The sequence below is a fragment of the Nuphar pumila genome, chromosome 10 (assembly GCF_984573655.1).
Source record: "Nuphar pumila chromosome 10, dmNupPumi1.hap1.1, whole genome shotgun sequence".
Lineage (NCBI taxonomy): Eukaryota > Viridiplantae > Streptophyta > Magnoliopsida > Nymphaeales > Nymphaeaceae > Nuphar > Nuphar pumila.
In genome coordinates, this window is record NC_143258.1 from 13864557 (window position 1) to 13891419 (window position 26863).

Genomic DNA, 26863 nt, shown 5'->3' on the forward strand with positions numbered 1-26863 from the left:
CATGAAGCAACAAAAGTTGCAAGAAGAAACTTTAGAACTCAGATTTCTTGAGGCTAAAAGGTTATTATATGATCTAGATCCTCCAAAACGCACACATGCATACATATACACGCACACTTGCACATGCAGAGACGGACTTGCACATATGTGCGCGCACGCGTACACACACAATTAGAGCTGGGGCACGTTTAATACCTTTGTGCATAGAGCAAAATAAAGTGAGATGCATCTTTTTGCCTCAGAGACCAAAGCTGGAGATAAACTCTCAGACGAAACCAATTGCTCATCCATATTCTGTATGAATTACTAAGAATGTAAGTGATCTTCGGTAACAAGTAATGCATCATAGCAGTTTTAAATTTATAATGCATGCAAGACATAGACTTGCAGATGACAAACAATGAATGAACATGAGAAAATGAGCTTTTAATATATCATAGATTTTTTCAAAGAGAGCAAGCAAAACCAAGGCATCAAAGAAGAAAATTTTCAGTTGTCTGACGAACTGCTGTGGCTAACAAGACAGATTAAACATCTCATAAATCAATCATAAATCATCTGCTATCAGGAAAAAAAAATTAACGAAGACTTCTCAAAAAATGTTCAGATTATTATCTATGCAATTTAACATGTTCCATAAGCAAAAGGGTGTCTTCTTAGCACTGCCCTATATTCACACCAACCTGTGTTTAAAAGAAAAAATTAAAAAACAATCTTTGGTTACTTCTTGCAACTAAACATTGGTCTACTATTCCCATGCCAACCATATATATATATATATATATATATATATATATATATATATACATAGAGAGAGAGAGAGAGAGAAGGTGGTAGCTATTGGAGATAATTGTGTTTAACTCTTGATCCAGATCCATATGTTAGTTTGGTATCCATGTGTTTAGTTTTGGTCCAAATGTAAATAGATTCAGATCTGTATTTGTAGTATGTCCATACGCCCTTTATTGCTGTGTGTTCAGTTATAACTGTGTGTTCAGTTATTAAGGGCATCCCCTTTATTGCTATGTGTTCAGTTATTAAGGGCATTTGTGTAAAGTCAAAATATTCTTTATTTAAAGGGAAGTTACCACGTTTCCCATAAAATGGAAAACGTGAAACTGAAATAGAGGGTCGCTTGTTTCCCCTTCTTCTTCTTGCTGCAACAGATATTTTGGAATAAATGCTCAGATTTATTATGGTATCAGAGCAAGGTTGATCCACATAAATCTTCAAGGTATGTTCTACTAGTTTTGGCTCTTCCATGCTCTCTTCTATTTTCTACCTATTGATATCTGAGTCGTTTTCTATCTCATATTTTTTTCTTAAAATCCTAGTTGTCAGTATTTTCTTCTTTCTCTTGTTCTCATATACACCTTGTCCAAAAATCTTTAATATCTATCTTGATAGAAATTCTGTTCCTGACTAAAATCCTTTTCTTTCCAAGCCCAAATTTTCTGATATAAGATTGAATCTGTCCTCACTACTTTTCCTGGCTGTAATTTTGTCCCTAATTAAAAAATTTGTTTCCTCCTTTGACTCAATACATGCAAATATGCTTTCTGATTCCGTATGTTAGTAATTAACATCAACTACTTATATTCAACTATGTTCTTGACTGATTCTTTTAATTTACTTCCTCCATAACTGTCAATTCTCTTATTCAGTATTCTCTTCTTTTGTCTCATTTTCTTCATGGATTCCAATTCTTCAAATTTGTCATCCAATTTTTTGCCTCAACTTGTTTCTGAAAAACTGATCAATTCTAATTTTTTAACCTTGAAGAGGCAAATTACCCCTTTTATAAGAAGTCAAGATCTGTCAGGACATTTGGATGGTTCAGTCCCAGTTCCTTCAGAATTTATTTTGAATGAAGAAAAATACGAGAAAGGACAGGTTTTGACTACCAAGTATGTTAAGAATCCAGATTTTCTTATTTGGATGAAGAAAGATCAGGCACTTGTTGCCTATATTACTTCAACTCTTTCACAGGAAGTTTTAATTGGTATTCCGGATGATTGCACTGTAATGCAATTATGGATGTATCTAAGTCAGACTTTCTCTCAAATATCTGAGTCCAAAGCTATGTTTTTGAAGCGGGAGTTCCAAAATCTGAAGAAAGACAAAAATATGACTGTCATGGTATACCTCAACAAAGTTAAAGGTCGTGCTGATCAGTTAGCTCTTATAAGATGTGAGGTTTCAAACAAAGAAAAAGTTCACCAAACTCTAAGTGGCCTGGGTGCTGAATATCATGTCTTTTCAACTACTCTTTTGTATCTTCCAGTGCTTTCCACCTTTGAGGATTTAAGGCCAAAGTTGTTGCATTATGAAATGACACTTAAAGGTATGACAGACGCAACCGGCAAAAATCAGAATGATTATCATGAAGTGTTGTTTACAAATTCTTTTCAAGGCAAAAGGCGTGGATTTCATGGAAATAGGGGACGTGGTAAGAATAATGGAGGAGGATGAGGTATTCTTCCCACTCCTAATAGGCCTCCAATTACAAACACACAAGGAAGAACCGTTCCTACATGTTATATTTGCAAAAAGCTAGGACATATTAAAGCAAATTGTTGGTATAAGGATGATCCAAGGTACAACACAGGATTAAATATGGTGCAGCAGAAATTTGAACAAACGTCACAACAGGGAACTCCTAAAAATCAAAATAGTACAACAAGAGATACGGACATGTTGCTGACTACACTCACTGGGTTGAATTTAAAACAAAATGAGCAGGGAGTTTGGTATATTGATTCTGCAGCAGGCAATCATATTAACGGTGATGCTAGTAAGTTTTCTACCCTAATTCTTTATTGTGGAAATAGGAGATGGAAGCAAACATTCCATATCACATACTAGTTGTGTTTCTATTCCCATCAACAATTTTAAATCTCTCTCTTTGTCAAATGTATTTTATGTTCCCAATATCAAGAAAAATCTAATTTCTGTTTCTAAACTTGTGGATGACATGAATTCTAGCATCATATTCACCTCTAATTCTGTTTATTTGAAGGATCTTCTCACGAAGAAGACGTTCGTTGAAGGGGAAAGGTGTGGAAACATGTATATTCTCAAGGAAAGCCCTGTGAAGTCTTTAAAGTTCGATCCAAGTGAGTTGTTCAAGATAAAATCGTTGCCATTGTCGTCATCTTACTTTGTCTTTGTTTCCAATGTAAATGAGTCAAAAAAGTCTGAAATATGGCATAATCGTTTAGCCCATTGTAGCAAGTCTTTAATTGAAAGACTTATTTCTAATGATTTTATTCTTGAGTCTAGTTTAAGTAATAGGTCCGAGGGTTTTTTGTGCCCTAGTTGTCAAGTCTGTAAAAGTCATGTTTAACCTTTTCCATTACCAGATATTGTTTCCTCTAAACTTTTTGAGATAATTCATTCTGATGTTTGGGGTCCTGCCCCTGAAAAATCTCTGTTTGGAAGTAAATATTATCTCTTGTTTGTTGATGATTTCACTCGGTATTCATGGATATTTTTCATGAAGCACAAATCTGATGTGTTTGGCATATTTCGTAGATTCCTTTTGTTTGTTAAAAATCAGTTCTCTACTTCTATTCTTAATTTCCAATGTGATGGGGCTGGAGAGTTCTCATAGAAGGATTTCATTGATTATCTCCACGATAATGGAATAAATCGCAGGATATCTTGCCCTTATACCCCTAAACAAAATGGCATTGTGGAAAGGAAACATCATCATGTTGTAGAGAGTGGTCTTGCCATGATTCATGGAAGTGGCATTCCATTATATTTGTGGACAGAAGCTTTTCACTCGGTTGTTTATGTGATCAACAGGTTACCAATGAAGAAACTTGAAAACTAGTCTCCAAATTTTAAATTATATGGAGTTCAACCAGATTATAATGAGCTAAAAGCATGGGGCTGAACATGTTATGTTCACATAGATAAAAGTTTGAGAAAGAAGTTTGACGAAAAGGCTCGTGTATGCAGATTTGTGAGATATGCTGATAATTATAAAGGATATAGGTGTTTTGACCCATTAAGTAGATGCATACGAATATCCAGAAATATTGTGTTTGATGAGCTACTATTTGAGAATGTGTCACGTGGAATTATTCAACAAGATACTGCCCAAGATACTTGTAAAACAGAGTACTATGATTCATGGCTTAATGCTGAATTATTTGCTTATCCTCAATTAGAAGTTCAGCAAAATATTGCAGGAGAAAATATGGCTAGTAATACTTATCAGACTTTGAATTCAGTTCAACCAGATTGTGATGAATCAATTCTTGATCATGAAGAGGCTATTTAGCATCAAATAGGAAATTTTCAAAGGTATAATGGATATATATATATATAACAGCAAAAGAAAGGAAGTTGATCAGATGTCGAGGAATGTGCAGTGTGAAATGACTAGGAACAGTAATCTATCATTTAGAAGGCCTTCTCGCATTCGTCACCCAATTGACAGATGGGTCAGTTATGAGAATTTCAATGGTGAGCATAAAATATTTCTAACAGAAGTAAGCAAGCATGATGAGCCTAAGACTTTTAATCAAGCCTTCAAAAACAAAAGGTGGGTGGAAGCTATGAATGAAGAAATGAGAGCATTGCACGAGTATGGGAGATATTTCAAAGACCTAAGGATAAGAATGTTGTTGGTTCAAATTGGGTTTCTAAGATAAAGTATAAACCAGATGGGTCAATAGAAAGATATAAAGCGAGACTTGTTGCAAAAGGTTATACACAAGAACAAGGACTTGATTATGATGAAACCTTCAGCCCAGTTAAGTTGTGTACCATTAGAGTTATTTTGTCACTTGCTATTGATTATGGTTGGCCTTTGAATCAATTAGATGTTAAGAATGCTTTCCTCCATGAAAATTTGAAAGAAAAAGTTTATATGGAACAACATTGGGATATGAGGTGAAAGATTCAAAGTCTTATGATTGTAAATTAAAAAGAGCCATATATGGGTTGAAAGAGGCCTCTAGATCATGGTTTAAGAGTTTCTCCTTAGAGATTCAGAAGCATGGGTTTGCTAAATCTCCTTTTGATCACTCTTTTTTTATTTACAAAAGGCAAGGAATAGTCACATTACTTCTTATTTATGTTGATGATATAATTGTGACAGAAATTCTGAAGATCACATTAACAAAATTAAGTTTCTTCTTGAGCAAAAGTTTCAGATGAAAGATCTTGGCATATTGAAATATTTCCTTGGTGTTAAGGTTGATAGAAATAAAGACAGACTCGTCTTAACTCAACACAAGTACACCCAAGATCTTCTTGCTAAAACGGGTATGAAAGAGTGCAAGCCTATATCAACTCCCAGCCCCATACATCAAAAGTTGAGTGGAACAGAAGGAGAATTATATGGTGATCCAACTGAATACAGAAGTATAGTGGGTACCCTTCAATATCTAACATTTACTAGGCCTAATATAGTGTATGTTGTTAATTAGGTATCTCAATTTATGCATGCACCCAGACTTAAGCACATGGAAGCAGTTAAGAGAATTTTAAGATACCTTAAAGGGACTACAGGAGATGGATTGGTTTATACGAAAATAACACAAGGAGAAGACATGATGACATTGATGGCATTTTCAGATGTTGAATGGGTAGGAGATCCAGATGAGAGAAGATCTATTTCAGACTATTGTGTCTTTCTTGGCAGAAATTTAGTGTCTTGGAGTAGTCGAAAGCAACGAGCAATAGCTAGGACGAGCACAGAGGCAGAATATAGGGTGATGGCTATTGTAACATCAGAAATAAAGAAATAATCTGGATCAAATTTCTTTTAAATGAATTGGGTGAAAGAGTTCCGAAAGCCATTTTGATATGTGATAATCAAGGAGCCATCAAAATATCTTTGAATCCCATCCATCATGGAAAAACTAAGCATATAGAAATTGATCAACATTTATTCGACAAAGGATAGAAGATGGGGAATTAGAGGTCAGATTTATTGGCATTGAAAATCAGGTGGCTGATAATTTCACAAAGGGATTGACAGCACACAGATTTTGGTTTTTAAAGACCAAGTTGTGCATGGTCAACACCATGTATAACTTGAGGGGGGCTATTGGAGATAATTGTGTTTAACTCTTGATACAAATCTATATGTTAGTTTGGTATCCATGTGTTCAGTTTTGGTGCAAATGTAAATAGATTCAGACCTGTATTTGTAGTATGTCCATCCGCCCTTTATTGTTGTGTGTTCAGTTATTAAGGGCATACCCTTTATTGCTACGTGTTCAGTTATTAAGGGCATTTGTGTAAAGTATAAATATTCTTTATTTAAAGGGAAGTTACCACGTTTCCTAGAAAATGGAAAACGTGAAACTGAAATAGAGGGTCTCTTGTTTCCTCTTCTTCTCCTTCTTCTTGCTGCATCAGATATTTTGGAATAAATGCTCAGATTTATTAGTAGCTGCTAACCACTTTTCTAGCTAACCGCCAGCTAATCGGGCTTTTGAAGGAATAAGACCGTACAAATGTGTTCTACATGCTTGATTTTATAGGAATCGACTCTTGGATCATCCGATTTCGAAACACATGTAGGCTTTGTTAAAATTAGATGTATACGAAAAACTGTCAAGGATATTTTAGTCTTTTTGTAACCTTGTATTTAGTACAGTCCACTAGGGACTGAAATGTACTTTTTATTTTTTATTTTTGTCCTTTTTTGTTTGTCATAATATGACTGTTGGGAGACAGTCCAACTAGTCATTGGACTGCCTCCCACTCTCCAAGTCCTCACTCTATTCTTGTATTGCAATGCTTTTAGAAGCATTTTTGTAGAATTTATAAAGATCTCTTAATTCTTATAGGCCTTTGTGTCTTTTTGCTATTTTATAGTCATTTTGCTTCTCTTTTATGATATTGTAATCAGTCCATTAGAGACCACGGTACTTGTGTTGGTATAAGCTCCTCATTGGCATTATATTTGTGCATTTTCTGTTCATTACATGGTATCAAAACAAGGCTCTTGAAGAAGGTGAATCACGTGACTATCCCACACGAAGAAGTGCTCTTCAATCCTTAGTCCTCTTCTAACTCTTCTACTAAAAAATCCTTGTAATAATTATGGGAGAAAGAGAATCCGCCGTCGTTATTGCCTACAAGCTCAATGAAAATAATTACTTGATGTGGGCGACGACAATAGAGAATTACATCAAAGGCAAGAAATTGTGGGGCTTTGTTAGTGGTTCCACTAATGAACCACAACTCAAATTGACTAGAAGAGAAGGCGATCAAGTCAAGGCCTTGTTCGAAGAGGAAAAGGAAAAAACTTTGCAAGAATATCAAAACAAGATGGAAGATTGGGAAGCAAGCAATGCACAAATACTCTCATGGTTTATGAACACCATGGAGTTTAAAATCGTCACCAACATCATCAAGTTCGAGAAGGCATGTGATGCATGAAGCTTTCTAAAAAGTACTTTTATCCAAAAAGATATGGCTAGACTATATTATCTTTAAGACAAGGTGCGTAATTCAAAGCAGGGAGATAAAAGTGTAAGAGATTTTTACGATATTTTATCTCTTATTTGGGATGAATTAAAGGCATTGGAACAAAAATGGGAAGGTTCGGCCATTGAAATAAGAAGATCCCAAATAGAAAGAGAAAATCTTTTCTCTTTCTTTTATGGCCTCCGGCCGGAATTTGAGCAAGTTAGGTCTTACTTCATAAGACCGTAACTTCCTCTATAAGTGAGGCGCTTGCTCAAATTTGCCAAGAGGAAACAAAACTTGGAATGCAAGTCTAATGATGAGGTCCTTGCCATAGCAAAACCCAAAAATTTTGTAAAAAATATAAACTACCTCACTTTGAGAAGAAATTCAATGGAGGACGACATAATGGAGGAGGATACAAAGGTAAAATTATTTGTCACCATTGTAAGGAACTGGGGCATATAAGACCGGAATGTCCCAAATTTTAAAAAGTGGTCGCCTTAGAGTGAAGAACCTCAAGAATAAGAAAAGAGAGTAACTTCAATGAATTGAACATTGCCCAAATAGCAGAGGTCGTCTCACATATTCTTAAAGTCACTACCTCTACATCTAGCGCTGCCATCTCCTCTTCTCCTCGGATTTGAGATTTGGGTGTCTCTTTTCACACGACTCATAACGAGTCTCTCTTGTCTGATTGCACTAAATCATATTTTTCATGTGTGTCAACTGCCGGTGGTACCTCTTTAAAAATCAAAAGCATAGGAAACCTCAACAATAGCTCAAAAATTTATTTTGTTCCAAAAGTGAGAGTTATTCCCAAATTGGATTTGAATCGTTTTTCAGTTTCTCAAATTTATGACTACGGATGTAAAGTATTCTTTTCATTAAGGCTTATTGGGTGCAAGATCTCCAGTCAAAGAAGCTGATTGGGCAAGGCCATAGAAGAAAAGACCTTTACTACATGGATTTCCTATGTTTACCAAAAAACTCATTTTGTAATCATGTCAAAGACATTCTTGAGGTTTTCACTTAGATCTTTGGCACAAAAGATTAAGACACCCTAGTATATCCAAATTATCTCATTTTCCAATTTAAAAAAAAAATTGTAAAGATAAAAATGTTATATGTGAAGATTGTATACTTTGAAAAATACAAATGACACCTTTTGGACCTAGCACGTGAAAAATTTGAATTACTGCATTCGGATGTACGGGGTCTCGCTCCTGTTATGTCAAAAGGTGATTATTCGTATTATGTTACATTCATAGAGGATTTTAGTAGACATACTTGGATTTACTTCTTAAAACTCAAATCTGAAGTTTTTTCATGTTTTAAAAACTTTCATAATCTTGTTAAAAATCAATTTAAAACAAATATTAAAGTCTTTCACTCTGACTCTCGGGGAGAGTTTCTTTCAAATGAATTTCAACTATATCTAAAAAATCATGGAATTGTTCATAAAAAATTGTGCCCTAGGACTCCTCAACAAAATAGCATTTCTGAAAGAAAACATCGTCACATTATTGAAACTACTAGAACTTTACTTATTTCAAAAGAAATTCCAAAACAATTTTGGGCCAAAGTCGCTCTAACCGCAGTATATCTAATAAATAGAATGCCTTCTCAAACATTGAAAAACAAAACTCCTATTGAAAAACTCTTTAAAATTCCTCCTGATTTGAAAAGGCTAACGGTATTTGATTGTAAATGTTTTGTGCTTCTTGAAAAATATAACAAACTCTCTCCTAAAGCTATAAAATGTATTTCTTAGATATGCTGAAAATAAAAAAGGATATCGATGTTATGATCAAACAAATGATAAGCTTTATGTCTCTAAAAATGTTACTTTTTTGGAAAATGATAATGGATTTGATTTTGAAAAACCTAAGGAAGAATCTGAGTATGCCTTCTTATTTGATTTACTACCTAAATCAAATAATGAAATTGTTGGTGATGATGTTGAAATTTTTGAAACTATTAATGATTCAAGTGAAGAAAAAGAACCATCTCATAATCTATTTCAATACTCTAGACGAGATAATAGAGAGCATCCATATGCCCTTGAAAGATACAATCAACTAACAAATGTTAAAGAAACTAGTATTAGAATATCAGAATGAACACATAAGCCTCCAAATAGGTTTGTTTCATACAAATCCTTTTCTCCAAACTATAGGACTTGTCTTCTAGCCATTCATTCATATCACGAACCATCTAACTACAACAAAGCTAAAAACATAAAAGAATGGGTTGAAGCTATGAAAATAGAATTAGATGTGTTACACAAGGCTCGTACTTGGATAATTCAGCCCTTTCCTATAGAAAAGAAGACAATAGGGTGTAGATGGGTTTTTAAAATCAAAACAAAAAGTGACGGGTCCCTGGAAAGATATAAAGCAAGGCTGGTTGCAAAAGGATATTCTCAGAAATATGGAGTAGATTATGAGAAAACCTTTGCCCCAACGGCTCGTATGACTACAGTAAGGGCTCTAGTTGCAGTAGCATCCATCAGAAAATGGCCTATATATCAGTTAGATGTTAAGAATGCTTTCATAAATGGAAACTTAAATGAAGAAGTATACATGGATCCTCCCCCTAGTTTGACTATTGAAAATGGCATAGTTTTATGTCTTCAAAAGGCACTATATGGGCTTAAACAAGCTCTTAAAGCATGATACGATCGATTTAGTGATACTGTGTTAAAACTTGGATTTAAATATTGTTACACTGACACTGCTCTTTTTGTTAGATCTATAGGTACCTCATTTATCATTCTCCGTTTATACGTTGATGTTATGATCATCACGGGGAATGATCAAAAGGAAATTGAAAATATCAAAATTTTGCTTAAAAAATCTTTTGATATGAATGACCTTAGTTTTTTGACATATTTTTTAGGAATCGAAGTAGCCTATTCACGAAGAAGGTACATATTATCTCAAATCAAGTTTGCATCTGATATTGTGGCGCGTTCGGGAATCACTGACACAAAATATGCCGATACTCCTGAAGTGATAAATGCAAAAATGATAGTTGAAGACGGAGTGTTATTAGATGATCCAAGTCCTTATATCCAACTTATTGGATCATTGATGTACTTATCCATTACAAGGCCAGATATTGCGCATGTCGTACACATTGTAAGTCAATTTCAACATGCACCCACGACGATTCACATGATTGCAGTATTAAGAATAGTTTGATACATCAAAAAAACCATATCTAAAGGGTTATTCTTATCTTCTTCTTCATCTTTAAATCTTATTATGGAAAGGAGAGCCCAATAACCGTCACTCAACTACCGGTATTTGTGTGTTTTTAGGTGATTCTCTCATCTCTTGGCGATGCAAAAAACAACAGAAAGTCTTTATCTTATACGGAAGCTGAATAAAGGGCTATGGCTATATATATATATATATATATATATATATATATATATATATATATATATATATATATATATATATATATATATATATATATATATATATATATATTCTTTATGTATTTATATCAAAATACCTTATAGGGGTATTTTGGTAATTTTACTACACCTTTTATTTTTTTCTTAGGTTTTTTTTTCCATTTTTTGTATTCTTTTTCCTTTTTTTATTTTTTATGTAATTGGGACTGTTGAGATTAAGAGGTTTTAAGTTTAAGTTTTCTTAAACTAGAGGTTATTTGATATTTAGTGTTTAATGAGGGTGTAATTTTTTTACTTTGGCCTCTCTCTATTTAACATAGAGATTAGCCCTAATCTAATTAACGAGTTTTCTCATTTCCACTACCGTCTCTCTCTCTCTCTCTGCCTCGGCTTTTGTGGTAGTTTTTAGAACTTCTACATGGTATCACGGCGGTAGATCTCGGGAGCGTGATCGATCTACACCAACAAAAGGCGAAAGAAAAAAAAAAAAACAAAAGGGTTGGAAACAGGTGTGCACATTTAATTTTTTCTTTGCATAGATCTGATAACAGATCTGGTGTCTGACTAAGGTCACGACACAGATCTGTCATCAGATCTAAGGGACACGGTGACTGTGTGTCATTAAGATCGGGATATGGTAGTTTTTTAATGGTGCGCAGAAGAAACAAAAGTTTTTTTTGGTTGTCGTGATTTATATGTCTGGGAGCAGCTGTCGTGATTTCCTGCTTTTTTGGCTGTCGTGATTTCTATTTTTTTGTGCTCATATTATCTTTGGTCGTGAATCTGGGTGTCGAGTTCGACGTGCAGCCGTAACATGTGTCGTGAAAGCAGCATGTTAATATTATTTTCTTTGTCGTGGAAGCAGCAGGCGTGATTCCCTGCTTTGTGGAAAAATATTTTCTGTTTGTGGGAAGCTTTTATCTATTGTCGTGGGATTTATGTGTTGAGTACAGGTGCCTGGTCGTGGTATTGGCTGATGCGTGATTGTGAAACACGCTATTTTCTGTGTCACTTGTAGCTTGTCGTGAATTTATTTCTGGTGTGGCAAATTGTGTAGTCGTGGACTTGACTGACGTGTGATTATAAAACACGCTCTTCAAGTGAGTGAATCGGATTTTTTTTGTGTGGCAGCTGAAATAGCATTAAATATTCAGTATGGGTGAAACTTCAAAATGTGATTCCAAAATTGAACATATTGGGGAGTATAAGGCTTTTGCAAGTCCCTTCTCGTATAGTTCTTCTGTAAGGTTGAATGAAACTAATTATGCCAGGTGGTCGAGAACTTTTATGATGTCGATATCTGGACATCGTAGAAAACACTTTTTCATTGGGTTCATCTGTTGGAAGATGAACCCAATGAAAAAGTGGGCAAATACGTTACTTGGGACGAAGATAATGACATAGTTATGTCATGGATCATGAATAGTGTCAAACCCCATATTGCAGATGGTTTAATTTACTATAATACAGCCAAACAGATGTGGGACAATCTTCGAGATACGTACTCACAAGAGACTAATGTGAGTCGTATCCTACAAGTCGAACAGGAGATATATAATTTACAGTAGGGAGATAAGACCTTGGCCCAGTACTATGACTCCGTCAAAGCTGTGTTTGAAAAACTCAATGCTCACAGGCCTCTTTGTTGTTCGAAGCAAAAGGATCATCAAGAACAGACTATGGTTGCTCGGTTTCTTACAGGTTTATCTTCAGAATTCTCTGTTGCAAAAGTCCAAATGTTGACTGGATCAGATGTACCTACTCTTACTGACGCATACAATCGTCTAAGTATACTTGCGATCTCTCTTCCACAATCTCATCCTGTGACCCAGTCATCTGCTCTAGTTGTCTCATCTGGTTATGGGCGTGGAAATATTCAGAATATCAGAGGACGAGGTCGTGGGAGAGGTATGGGAGGCAGAGGAAAATTTCAATGTCCATTCTGTGGAAAATCTGGACATTTAGAAGATCGTTGCTGGGATAAGCATGGTCGGCCAACCTCTTCTTCATCAAAGTCATATGCTCCAAAAGCAAATGTTACTACACTAGAGGCAACAAATGTGCATGATAATACCTCTGCAAGTGACAGTATCACCCTCAGTCGAGCAGAATATGATGAGCTGATAGTTCTTCTCCCTTTGAGTTTCACCCCTCCTGTAGCCGGTGTTTCCTACTCAACAGGGAATCATCTTCATCTGAATGATAGTAAGTGGATTATTGACTCTGGTGCATCCAGACATTTGTGCGGAAATTCGCTTGTCTTTTCAGATCTAAAGGATATTATTGTTCATCGAGGAGTCTCATTAGCTGATGGGAGTTCCTCAACAGTTGTTGGTCAGGGAAATATTTCTATATCCACAACCTTACAGTTGAAAAATGTTCTTCATGCTCCCAACTTTCCTCAAAGTTTACTCTCTGTTAGTTGCCTTACAAAAGAACTAAATTGTAGAGTAATATTTGATCTGATGGGTTGTCATTTTCAGGATTTGCTGACGGGGAAGAAGATTGGTGGAGGCTATGAAGAAAATGGAGTCTACTACCTACATCATCTAGTGGGTAATGTTTATGCTGCAGTGGAACACTCATCCAGTCCTGTTCAATGGCATCGTCGTCTTGGTCATCCTTCATTGTCAAAGCTTCGTTATATCTTTCCTCAAATTCCTTCTACTACATCATTTCAGTGTGAAGCATGTCAGTTGGGCAAGCATCATCGAAGTTCGTTCCCTTCGAGTCAGTGTAATAACCGAAAAAAAAATTAAGTTTGGATTCGGGTCGGATCCGGACCCGGACCCGAATGGAGGCACCGCCTCCCGTGTTTTTAACACAGGGAGGCAGGGGTTTCAAAGATAACCCCCCCCCCTTCTTCCTCTCTCGTTGTCTCTCTCCCTCACCGCCTCTCGGTCTCTCGCTCCTCTGCATTGCCGACAAGCCGCCACCTGCGACAGCCCCCCTCTGCGACCACGCCGACGCTGCCGCGACCTGCCACCGACGTCGCCGCTGCCGTCGTCGATGATTTCCAGGTACGCTCCTTGTTCGTTTTTCTTCTTCGTCTCCCCTATTTCCTCCTGCCTCCTCTTCTTCTTCTCCAGGAGAGATCGGCCGACAGGGGGCTGCGCCCCTGTCGTCGGCAGGGGGACTTCCCCCCAGCCTCTCTCTCTTTGGGTCGACTGACAAGGGGGCAGAGCCCCCTGTCGTCGCCATTCGCCGACAGGGGGCGGAGCCCCCTGTCGTCCGTCCCCTGTCACTTACTGTGTCGGCAGGGGGCTCCGCCCCCTGTCGCTTATTGTTTTGGCAGGGGGCTCTGCCCCCTGTCACTTGTTGGTTCAGCAGGGGGCTCAGCCCCCTATCCCTTGTCGTGTCGACAGGGGGCTCCGCTCCCCCTGTCTCTCTTGTTTCGCCGGCAGGGAGCGAAGCTCCCTGTGTCGGCCCATCTTTTCGGCAGGGGATTTTGCCCCCTGCCTTTTTATGGATTTTTCTGCAGGGGCGGAGCCCTGCCTCTTCGTGGTTCTTCCGGCAGAGGAGGGGCTCGCCCCCTCCTCTCTGTTCCCTCTGTTCGGCAGGGGAGGGGCACGACCCCTCCCTGCTTCTGTTACGGCAGGGGAGGGTCGAACCCTCCCTGCTACCTTTGACGGCAGGGGAGGGTTGAGCCCTCCCTACTGCCTCTTTTGGTCAGGGGAGGGGTCGAGCCCCCCTCCCTGCACCATCATCCTCTTCTCTCCTTTTCAGTCGGCAGGCTGGCAGGGGCGACGCCTCCTGTCGCCTGTGTCCGACTAGTTGGCAGGGGGTGATGCCCCCCCCCCCTGTCGCCTGTTGTTGATCGACTGGCAGGGGTTTGCAGCCCCTGCCCCTCACTCTCTCTCTGTTATCGTTGGCCGGTAGGGGCTGTGGCCCCTACCTAACGTCTTTTGACAGGACGACAGGGGTATTGACCCTGTCGCCTGACACTTTTGGATCGGCAGGGGCTAAAGCCCCTGCCTGTCGTTTCTGGGAGGTCGGCAGGGGCTGGAGCCCTGCCTGTCCTTCGTCGACAGGGGCGACGTCCCCTGTCGCCTGCATTTGTTCTTCGGCAGTAAGGGTCGTTGGGCCCTGCCTCGCATTTCTTCAAAGTTGGCGGGGACCGTTGCCCCCTGCACCTTGTTTGTTTTTCGGTAGGGGGTTTCGCCCCTCTGCCTTGATCTTGCTGCCTTTGGTGCCCTTCTGCATTCTGCACGGAGTTGAGCTCCCTGCCTAACCTCGTATCGGGGTCCGGTACTACTGCAGGTCTTACCGGACCCACTTCTCATTTGTATTTTAGCATGCTAACCTTTTTAGCATCACAGGTTGAACGGTGGATCCTGCTCGCTCTTCATGGCTGGAGCTCGTGCTTACCTACGCAGTTGACATACGAGGACCGTCACCTCTTAAGGTAGGGGAAGATTTCACAGAAGACTTGGACAATTGAATTGAGTTCAATTAACTAAAAAGGACAATTAAATAAATATATATATATCATATATATTTATACGAGTACGGATTTAACTCCAGGACGCGGTTTCGCGATCCTTGTCCTTTACCTTGCCGTCACGCATCGCACAAAGGTTCTGCGTTGCACCCTTGCTTACGGTCTTTACTTTGCCGCCGCGCTTTACGCTAGGCTCTTGCTTTTGCATGTGTTGTTTCTGCCTTGATATTGCAGATGACGTGCAGGTTCTTGCTCCTTGTGTATGCCTTAAAGGCATCCTCGTGGAGGATGCAAGGGGCATTTACCACTCTCCCTCTTGCGATAAGAGTTCAGTTGGGAGCTCGCGATACACCTTCGTCTAAGGAGAGGGATACCTCGCAAGGATCCTGGCTCTTCGTGTCTGCAGTCCTGCAGAGTCGACTTCAGATTTCAGAGAGCTGCGCAAAAGCATCAAAGATAGATCCAAATCGAAGCATTTGGAAGGATGTGACTGACTGGTTCTGCTCGCCTTCTTGGCATATCTCGGGTGATCCTAAATTGGGGGTTCAAGCGAACTTCTTAGCGGGTGTTCTGTTGAGAAACCCGTATCCCGTCTATCGAGGTCGGTATCGAGTCATGCGAGACATGTAGATACCCCGATAGCGGATGTGATTCGAGATAATCACATGCATCATGTTGACACAAGGTACTGATGTTTCAAAAGATAGAGTAAAGTTGATAAACTTTACATCTTTGTGAAACACTCCTGTTGAGGCTTCTATTAAGGAGCTATACCCCCTTCATCCTAGAGTACTTGTAGTCGTGCACGACAAGTCTAGTACTGCGATGATCGGATGAGACGGTCGTGCGACCTCGGATAGTACTAAATGCACAATGCTGTAATCACATAAATGGCCTCACATTCGCCTTCACAGGCAAGATGCTCGAGTGGTTTAAATACCACAGCATAGAATGGGTCGTTAGTTAAGCAACCCCTAACGTACCTATTCGCTTCTTTGTGTCTGTCAAGGGAGAGGATAGAGCGGTACAAACTCCAATGGACAGGTTGTTAACAACCACCCTACGGGCAACGATCCGGCCTCCCCAGTCATTGGAGTTAGGGGAAAGGGGCTACACTTGTTAGCTCAACACTTCTGCAGAAGTTGGATGCGTCCATGGCACAGCCTCCTTTGGGGAATCCTCTCTCGGTTAAAGTCGTTCCTTTGGAGCGAACTCAACTAGCTATTCGGGTTATTGAAAATACATAGAATAACAGACGCCCGAACTAGTCTTAGTTGGTTCTACGTTTTGCCTGTGCGTACCCGCAGGTTCGTAATTATCGAAACATAAGGTCTGTTCACACTGGTCGTTGAGTCGTGAGCTTCGCTTGCACTACTGCTTCTCTTGCACTACTGATTCGCTTGCACTACTGCTTCGCCTGCACTACTAATTCCCTTGCTTACTCGATAGTTCAATATGTTACTCGTTGAGTTGTGCACGCCTGTCAAGGCATTACTCTAGTTGGTTAAACTGCTTACGCAGTTCTTTGCGGAGTAATAAGGAGTTTCTCATACTAGTTAAATGCTTATAATAATAGCATTATACCAGTTGCTACATATTAGCATGTGACTCGCTTTATCCCTTGGTCGAACTGTTTGGTGCTTATTGTAGCGTAGCACTTGTTGGCTTGTATCTCTTATGATTGATGTGATTGCATGCAGCTCGTAATCTACAAACTGGTGGCAACTAGGATTGATGTGGTCGCTTGTCTTATAAGCTGCTTACATATTGTGATATAACTGTCGTCGTATGATTGCTTATTAATGACTTGTGATGTAATGGTTTATGCCTTACAACTAATTTAATTACTTATCGATGGACTGAGCCATTTTATGGTAATTATATGCTTTACGAGAATTGTTATGAGTGCTTGTCTTATTCAGTTGTTTTGTTTCGCTGACGGGTAGAGTTAGTTACCCTTCGCCCATAGAATCAACTGAATTGCCGTATCTGCGCGTTCTCATGTGTCGTTTACACATGCTTTGAGGGCCTATTTGAGGATTGCAATATTCCTTGTGGCAATCATACGATGCGTAGGATTATATGCTTCTGCGTGGAGTGATACGATGCATATTGCTGATATACATGCTTGTGCCCATATTGTGGCTATTGACATCGAGAGCAGTCAACTGTTCGGAGCAGTCGATTGTATAGATGTGTGTATCACCGAGTAGGGTGTTTGTCGAGCACCTGATCTCCAAAGGATTATCTGCGAGGGCGTGTATGATCAAGACCAGGTACCCGGCTAAAGTGGGAGATCTCTGTGAGGAGGTACACTTTCCACGAACGGGTAGCCGCAAAGACGGTGAACTCCTGTGAGTAAGTGTATGGTCCAAGACCAGGTATACCATCTAGGGCGGAATTCCTTGTGAGGTTATACATTTCCCAGACCAGGTGATCCGGGCATTGATCTTGTTGTTTGTATTAGTGGCTATCGACCCTGAGAGCGGTCATTTGTGTGGATGCGTGTATCGCAATGATTTTCATTGGATATGGCATTTGTTAGGGACTGATCTCCCAAAGGTTTCGCTGTGAGGTTATACTTTTCCCAGATCAGGTGACCCGGCTAGAGTGGGAGATCTCTGTGAGGATGTACACTGTCCACGAACGGATAGCCGCAAAGACGGTGAACTCCTGTGAGGAAGTATAGGGTCCAAGATCAGTTATACCCTTTAGGGCGGTAATTCCTTGTCCGGTCGTATATCTCTCGGACCAAATGATCCGACGTGGATCTTGTGTTTTTGCTTACCATAAAAAGTTATGGTGAGCTGTGACGACCTTCTGAGATTGTTTGTGATAGCCAACTATGAATACATAGTTTCGGCTTTCTGTTTAAGCATGATTACATGCTTGACTCAGGTGTGAGAAACAGATCGTTAGCGATTTGCGTTAGCGATCATGTTTTGGACCTTCTACGGAAGGGTGAGCTTTTCTGAGAAGGTATGATGCCTTAGTGCGTCATAACCGGTGACGGTTAACCGCGTAAGACTTTGAGAGATGAGAATAGGTTAAGGTTGTTCAAGACAACGCATTTGTTAGAAGTAGTGAGCGACAAACGATGTCCTGATGGTGATTAGATGTTGTGACCTCGTTCTAGGAACGAGAACAAGCTAGTTGCGTGGTGGTTCACAGCGTACGATCAATTGAATCGTATGCTGCGTTTGTCAGTTGCACTGCTTATTTGCTTTGAACTGCTTACTTGCGTTTAACTGCTTACTGTTTACACTACTTGCGCATTTGCAATGCTTACTCGCTTGCACTACTTACTCGCTCGCACGCCTTATTCGCTTGTACTGCTTACGTGTTTGCACTATTCACCTACTTGCATTGCTTGCCTGTTTAACTGCATATCTGCTTTAAACTGCGTAACCTACTTAATTAAATGTACTTAATTCAGTTCCTTGTAGTCTCTCTTGTGCACCTACTAGTTTTTCGCGAAACTAACCCATTCTATGGATACAGGTGATGATTATGTACACTACGGGCGATGGCGCGATTGCAAGATGGCTTCAAGACTTCTTCTTCCTGCTCTTAGCTCGCGTCCTGGACGCTTGGGTTTGTATCGGATTTTCCCTTAGGATATCTGAATCTTGTCAGTTTTGGTTCTTTTAGCTAACGTGCCCAAAGTTGTCAGCTTGCCTTATGATTTATCAAAGAAAAATCTTCCGCTGATTTCATAAACAAACTCTGAAAGAAAGAGATATTTCTAGTCTCTTGCCTGTTTTTCTGAAAGGGTTCGCAAGTTTGAAATTTGGGGCGTTACAGTCAGAGTCAGTCTAGTCATAAAGTTTTTGAACTTCTTCATGCAGATGTATGGGGTCCTAGTAAGATTCCTAGTAGGACTCAGTGTCGATATTATCTTGTTATTGTTGATGATTTCTCAAAGTTGTCATGGGTGTTTTTAATAAAAGAACAATCGGAAGTTCCAAGTATTATCAAATCCTTAATTCTTGAAATAAAAACTCAATTTGAATCTGTTGTCAAGATTGTTCACACTGATAATGCTCGAGTTTAAATCAAAAGTTCTGGTACAATTTTACCAAGATCATGGCATTCAACCCCAAACTACATGTGCCTATTCATCTCAACAAAATGGGGTGGCTGAGCGAAAACACTGGCACCTGCTTGATGTTGTCTGGACCCTTATGATTCAATCCAATGTTTCTGTGTTATATTGGGGTGATGCGATTATCACTGCTTGTTATCTGATCAACCGCATGCCTTCATCTTCTGTGGGTGATCAAATTCCATTACATATTCTAAAACTTAATGCCCCACTCTTCTCTTTCTCACCAAAAATATTTGGATGTGTTTGTTTTGTACACAAACTTGGCCCTGACCGTGATAAATTAGTTGCTCAAGCTACAAAATGCATATTTATAGGTTATCCAAAAAATCAAAAGGGATATCGATGTTAAAATCCTATTTCTCGCCGAGAGTATGTCAGTGCGGATGTATCTTTCTTGGAATCCACTCTATATTACTCTAGTATCGGTTCCCCGCTGCAGGTTGATCCAGCTGAGTCTTTTTCATTACCTATACCTCCTTTTCTTTTGGAATTTGTGCCCTCATTACCGAACCAAACTTAATCCTCTTCACGATTTAATAATCCTCCATTGGTATATGTGCGTAGAGCTCCACCTCCGGAAGTGCCTTCATCCTCTTCTTCTCCTGAGGTAAGTACTATTGACAATAGTGATCTTCATGATGATGATAACCAGGCCTATCGCACTACGAAAGGGGACACGACAATGTACCTTATATCCCATATCTCATTTTGTCTCTAATGTCAGAATTGGAAATCAGATAAAAACTTTTATTTCAGCCTTATCTGCTGAAACTATTTCTCTGAACTATCAACAGGCAGAGCTAGATAACCGGTGGAAGCTGGCTATGCAAGAAGAAATGGATGCTTTATTGTCTCAGCATACATGGGATCTAGTTGATTCCCCAGTGGATGCTGACATTGTTGGATGTAAATGGGTATATACTATCAAATACAAATCGGATGGTTCACTTGAAAGGTACAAGGCCAGATTAGTAGCCAAAGGGTATACTCAGACATATGGTATTGATTTCTTTGAAACCTTTTCTCCGGTTGCACGGATGGGTACCATTCGTCTTGTTCTCTCAGTAGCTGTTCAGCATGGTTGGAGCTTGTCCCAATTAGATGTGAAAAATGCATTTCTATATGGGGACTTATCTGAGACTGTCTACATGCAACAACCTCCAGGATTCGAGGTTGAGGGGGAGTGTCAGAAGGTGTGTAGATTGAAAAAGGCGATTTATGGCTTGAAACAAAGTCCCCGTGCATGGTTTCAAAAATTGTTTGAAGTGATGTCACACTTTGGCTTTAATAGGTCAGCGGCAGATCATACACTATTTATCAAGAAAACTAACTCAGACATAGTTGTTATGGTGGTATATGTGGATGACATCATTTTTACAGGAGATGATGCGAAAGATATTGAAGCCACAAAGGCTCATCTTCAAAAACACTTTGTTACAAAAGACCTTGGTTCACTTAGATATTTTCTGGGTATAGAAGTTGCCAGGAGCCGTGAAGGGATGGTTTTGTCTCAACGGAAGTATGTTTTTAACTTATTAAAGGAAACTAGAATGTTGGGAGCTACACCAACAAATATTTCCATGGATCATGAAGTTCAGTTGTTTGAAGAAGGGTCAAAACCGGTTGATAGCAAAAGCTATCGCTCACTAGTAGGGACGCTACTTTATGTAACTGTGACCAGGCCGGATATTGCTTTAGCAGTAAGCAAAGTTAGTCAATTTATGGACAAACCAACTGAGGTACACTGGAATGCAGCTATAATGATTCTCAGGTATTTAAAATCTTCTCCTGGAAAAGGGTTATTATTCAGGAAAGTTGGAACTCTGGAGATAGTGGCCTATTCTGATGCTGACTATGCAGGATCTGTAGTGGATAGAAAATCTACCACAGGATTCTGTGTGTTTTTTGGAGACAACTTAATTTCATGGAGAAGTAAGAAGCAAAATGTGGTTTCTAGGTCGAGTGCAGAATCAGAATATAGGGCTATGGCCCAAACAACAGCTGAATTAATGTGGGTTTGTACTGTTCTTCATGATCTTCAGGTGAAGGTTTCCTCTCCTATGACCATGATGTGTGATAACAAGGCTGCCACATATATAGCGAACAATCCTGTCTTTCATGAGAGAACAAAGCACATTGAGGTTGATTGTCACTGGTTTAAGCTGGTCATATCACTACCAAATATCTAAAGTCAGAGGACCAAGTTACAGATATGTTTACAAAGCCTCTTGCTAGACCAAATTTCACAAAATGTTGTGACAAGCTAAGCATGAATGATATTTATGCTCCAGCTTGAGGGGGGGTGTTGAGATTAAGAGGTTTTAAGTTTAAGTTTTCTTAAACTAGAGGTTATTTGATATTTAGTGTTTAATGAGGGGGTAACTTTTTTACTTTGGCCTCTCTCTATTTAACATAGAGATTAGCCCTAATCTAATTAACGAGTTTTCTCATTTTCACTGTCCTCTCTCTCTCAGCTTCTGTGGTAGTTTTCAGAACTTCTACAGGGACCATTGGGGGGCCCACCATTATAGTCGTTGGGGTCCCCAACGGTCATTAATATGACAGTTGGGGCTCCCCAACGACTATAATGGGATCCCCAATGGCCCCCTCTTATGTGCTTTTCCTTTCTCTATAAATTGAAGGGTTCTCCCCTCTTGTAAGATTGCTAGTACTCATCTTTTTACCTCTCAATAATATTTCATTTGCCTTTTTGGCATTTGCCCCTTAGTGGGTTTGTGTATCGTGCACATTATGTGCTTGTAATTCTTGGCTCTTTGTTAAAGTCTTCTAAGAGTTATATTGTTATTTGTATTTCCACATTGTTCATTACATGGTATCAGAGCCAATTGGGTTATTTGTGATCTTGGAAGTATTTTTCTAAGTTCTTTCTCTTCTCTACCTCTCTTTGCCATCATGGAGCACGACACAAGAGTTGAACTTTCCTTCAAGCTCAACGGATCAAATTATTTGATGTGGGTGTCGGCTACGGAGAATCACCTTTGTGGAAAAAAGCTATAGGGCCTCGTGATGGGGACAATTCTTGAACCAACATTAAAGCCCACCAAGATTGAAGGTAGCGTCGAAAAGACCCTTGATGGTGAAGATCGCATTAAAGCAATCAATGAGCATCAAACTAAGGTAGAGATTGGGAAAGTAACCACGCCAAAATTTTAGCGTGGTTCATAAACAATGTTAACATAAAAATTTGTGTCAACATTGCTAAGTTTAGAAGAGCCAATGAAGCTTGGTTCTTTGTTAAGGATACGTATACCAAAAAAGATTTAGCTAGACAATTTTTTGTCAATAAAAAATTTGATCTACTAAACAAGGGGACATGAGTGTCCGAGATTACTTTAGTGCTTTGTCTCCCCTTTGGGATGAATTTGCTCTTCTTGAGCCCAAATAGGTGGCTCCGGAAGATGATGAATTAAGAAGAGAACAAGTTGAGAAAGAACATTTCTTTTAATTTCTTCACGGTCTTAGATCGGAATTTGAACAAGGGCATCCCTTCTTCATAAAAGCAAGACCTTACCTATTGAAGAAGCCCTTTCCAAAGTGTGCCAAGAGAAAACTCGTCTTGGCATAACTTATAAAAGTAATGAGATTTTGGTCGTCACTAGGTCGGGATCCAATGTTAAGCCTTATACGCCTCCCCACTTTGCCAAAAATAATGGCATTAGAAAGGGTGTCATTTGCCACTATTATAATGAACCGGGTCATATCAAACTAGTTTGTCCTATGAGCTCAAAGGAAAAGTGGTCGCGGTTGGTGAAAATACCCAAAATAAAGAAAAGGTGAACAATAATGGAGGAGACATTAAAGACACTCTAAATCAAATTTCGGAGGCACTTTAACATCTTCTCAAGTGTTCCTCTACTTCAGGTGCCGCTATCGTAACCTCCTTATCTCCTCCAGGTATGTGGATTTTGGACTCTGATGCTTCTTTTCACATGACACCTCATAAACACATCATTTCTAATGTTCATTCAATTCCCATAACATCTTATGTTTCAACGGTCGATGGGACTTCTTTGAAAATTGAAAACATTGAAACACATGATTTAAAACATTCTCAAAATTTCTTTATTCCAAAAGAGTGGTTCCAAAAATCAATTTAAACTTATTTTATGTTTCTTAAATTACCGATCAAGGATGTCAAGTCTCTTTCTTACCTAAGGATTGCACCGTGCAGGATCTCCAATCAGGGAAGTTGATTGGGCAAGGCCATAGGAGGGGCGATCTGTATTTCGTGGATTTTTTGACACTACCATCCAAGTCATTTTGTAATTTTGTAAATGTCAAAAGTATAGATGTTTGGCACAAGAGACTTGGCCATCCAAAATTTTTAAAGATGTATCTCTTCTCCTTTTTGGGAAACTCTTGTAATGAAAAAGTTATGACTTGTAAAGATTGCATTTTTGGTAAATTAAAAGCCACTCCTTTTCCTCAAAGAAGCTTTGTCTCTACACGACCGTCTGAATTAGTTCATTCTGATATTTGGGGTCATTCTCCTTGTAATAAAAAGAGGCGGAAGCACCAATAGAGCAAAAGGCACTCTTTAAGAGTGACCACTAGAGCCAAGAACACAAACACCAAATGTGCACACACAAAACTCTCAAAGATAGAAAATGACTTAAAGTCATAAGTTGGATATTATTGAGGAAAGGAAGAGAAGGGTTAAAAACCCATGCTTACAAGAGGAGAAAACCTCATCTATTTATAGAGGAGGGAGGCACTAAGAAGGGACCACAAGGGGGCTCCCTTGTAGACGTTGAAAGCCCCAACGGTCAGAAATCTGATCGTTGGGGCCCCAACGACTACAAGTGTGGGGCCCCTTGTGGTCTTACAAAAAGACAAAAATAAAAAGAAGAAAAAGGAAAAAGGAAAAAGAAAAAAAGTAAAAAACAAAAAGTACATTAGCAGTTTTACAAGAATACCCCTATCGGGTATTTCACTAAAAGAGAAACAGTATATATATACATATATGTATATATATACTTATATATATACGGATGTATATATATAAGTATATGTATATATATATATACATATTTTAACACGCCCCCTCAAACTTTACGGGGAGAAGACCGAAAGTTTGCTAAGGAGAAACATAAATCGTGGAGTTGGGAGCACCTTGGTGAAGAAGTCAGCTAGTTGATATTCTGAAGTAACATATGGTAATGAGATAGTCCCTCTGAGGTATTCGTCTTGAACATAATGGCAATCCATTTCGATGTGCTTGGTCCGCTCATGAAAGGTGTGATTGCTGGCAATGTATATCGCACTTTTGTTATCACAGTAGAGCTGGGTGGGAGTGGAAATGGGGACGCCCATGTCACTAAGGAGACTTTTGAGCCATACGATTTCCATAGTTGTCATTGCCATGGCCCGATTTTCAGCTTCAGTGGATGACAGTGAATCCTTCTGCTGCTTCTTGCATCTCCACGAAATGAGGGATTCGCCTAAAAAAATACAAAGACCCGTTATTGAGATCCGATCATTGGGATTTTCTCCCCAGTCAGCATCAGTAAAAGCAGTTAAGTCAAGAGATGAGGAAGAGGATAAGAAGAGTCCCTTGGATATAGTATTTTTGATATATCGCACAATTTTCATTACGGTTGCCATATGAACTGAAGTAGGTGCATGCTGAAACTGACTTGCTGCATGAACCGCATGAGCTATGTCTGGACGTGTGATGGATAGATAGGTGAGAGATCTGATTAATTGACGGTAGGGGGTTGGATCCTCAAGAAGAACACCATCTCCAAGTCTCAGTTTTACATTAATAACTTTGGGAGTCTCAACTTTCTTTTCATCAGATATTCCTGATTTGGTACAAATTTCTGCAGCTAATTTCATTTGAGATAGGATATATCCTCGTGGGGAATAAGCCACATCAATCCCTAAAAAATATCTCAAATAACCAAGGTCAGACATATCAAAAGTTTCTTTTAACATAGACTTCACTTCATTTACCCCCTTTTTGTCATCCCCAGTGATGATCATATCATCAACATACAGTAGAAGCATAATAATGGAGTCACCTGTCCTTTTAACAAAAAGGGCACTGTCAGTATAGCAAGAAAAAAATCCTAAATTGATTAATACATTACTAAACCTATCATACCAAGCTTTAGAAGCTTGCTTAAGTCCATATAAAGCCTTTTTTAATTTCAAAATGTTTCCATTTAAATTCATACCTGGAGGCGGTTCCATATAAACTTCTTCATTTAAATTACCATTCAAAAAGGCATTTTTGACATCAAGTTGAAAGATTGGCCATTTTTTAACTGAGGCAATAGCAATAAGAGCTTGAACACTAGTCATTCGAGCAACTGGGGCAAAAGTTTCATCATAATTTACCCCATACTCTTGGGCATATCCCTTGGCTACCAACCTAGCCTTATATCTTTCTAATGAACCATCACTCTTAGTTTTTACTTTAAAAACCCATCTACATACAATGGGTTTCTAGCCTTTTTAAGAGCATTAAGTTCTAGTTCCATAGCTTCATTCCAATGAGCATATTGCTTAGTATCATTGTAATGAGATGGTTCATGAAAGGAATGAAGAGCAAGTAAGCATGCTCGAAAGTTAGGAGAAAAAGAATCATAAGAAACAAATCTATTTGGTATTTTGGGAATCCGATTTAATCTTCTTTGAGAGGTCTCTTCGATTGACTCACTTTGGGAAAAAATTTCAAGGGCATAATGAGGATTTCTTTCATTCCTTCTAGAGTAGACTTGTATTTGTCTTTTACAAGATTGCAAGATGACTTAGATGGAAGAGTCAAAAAGTCCATAAAGTAGAGGTCACTCCTTCTATGGCCTTGCCCAATCAGCTTCCCTGACTGGAGATCCTGCACGGTGCAATCTTTAGGTGAGAAAGAGACTTGGCATCCATGATCGGTGATTTGAGAAACGGAAAAAAGGTTTAAATTAATTTTAGGAACTATTCTTACTTTAGGAACGAAAAAGTTTTTAAAATCAAGTGTTCCAATACTTTCAATTTTTAATGATGTTCCATCGGCCGTTGAAACACAAGAGGATATGGGTAGCTTAGCACACAATTTATATTTTATTACTGGGTTCCAACTTAGCCATCGACCGAACCACCTCCGGAACATTAGACCTCCACATCTAATGTCGGGGACACAAGGGACACCTCACGCCCACAAGTGTCACTTCCTTGGTACCAAAACAATCACAAATGTGACCAACACACTGTAATGAAATATGCGGAAAAGCAAAGAGTGCACTAAGCACTTACAACATTTACTAAAGAACAAACAAAGAGGGGCTAATACCCAACCCACAAGAGACAACACAACATAAAAATATAAATGCCTCTTATTGAAAGAGAGAGAGCGCTCAAGAGTGAGAAATACAAGAGGGGAGCACCCCTATTTATACACAAGAGAAGGAGAGGGAGAGGGCCAAGAGGCCTTAAA

The 26863-nt window shown here is 39.1% G+C and overlaps 1 protein-coding gene across 3 annotated transcripts in view; it reads right to left on the bottom strand.

The window, feature by feature from the left end:
* ESP4 (HEAT repeat-containing protein) overlaps positions 1–26863 on the bottom strand; it is a 249664-nt gene that overhangs the window by 71340 nt on the left and 151461 nt on the right. For all 3 annotated transcript variants that reach the window (XM_090018877.1, XM_090018878.1, XM_090018876.1), the window contains one exon: positions 196–294. In XM_090018877.1, coding sequence (XP_089875003.1) covers positions 196–294 — 99 coding nt within the window. The remainder of the gene's footprint in view (positions 1–195; positions 295–26863) is intronic.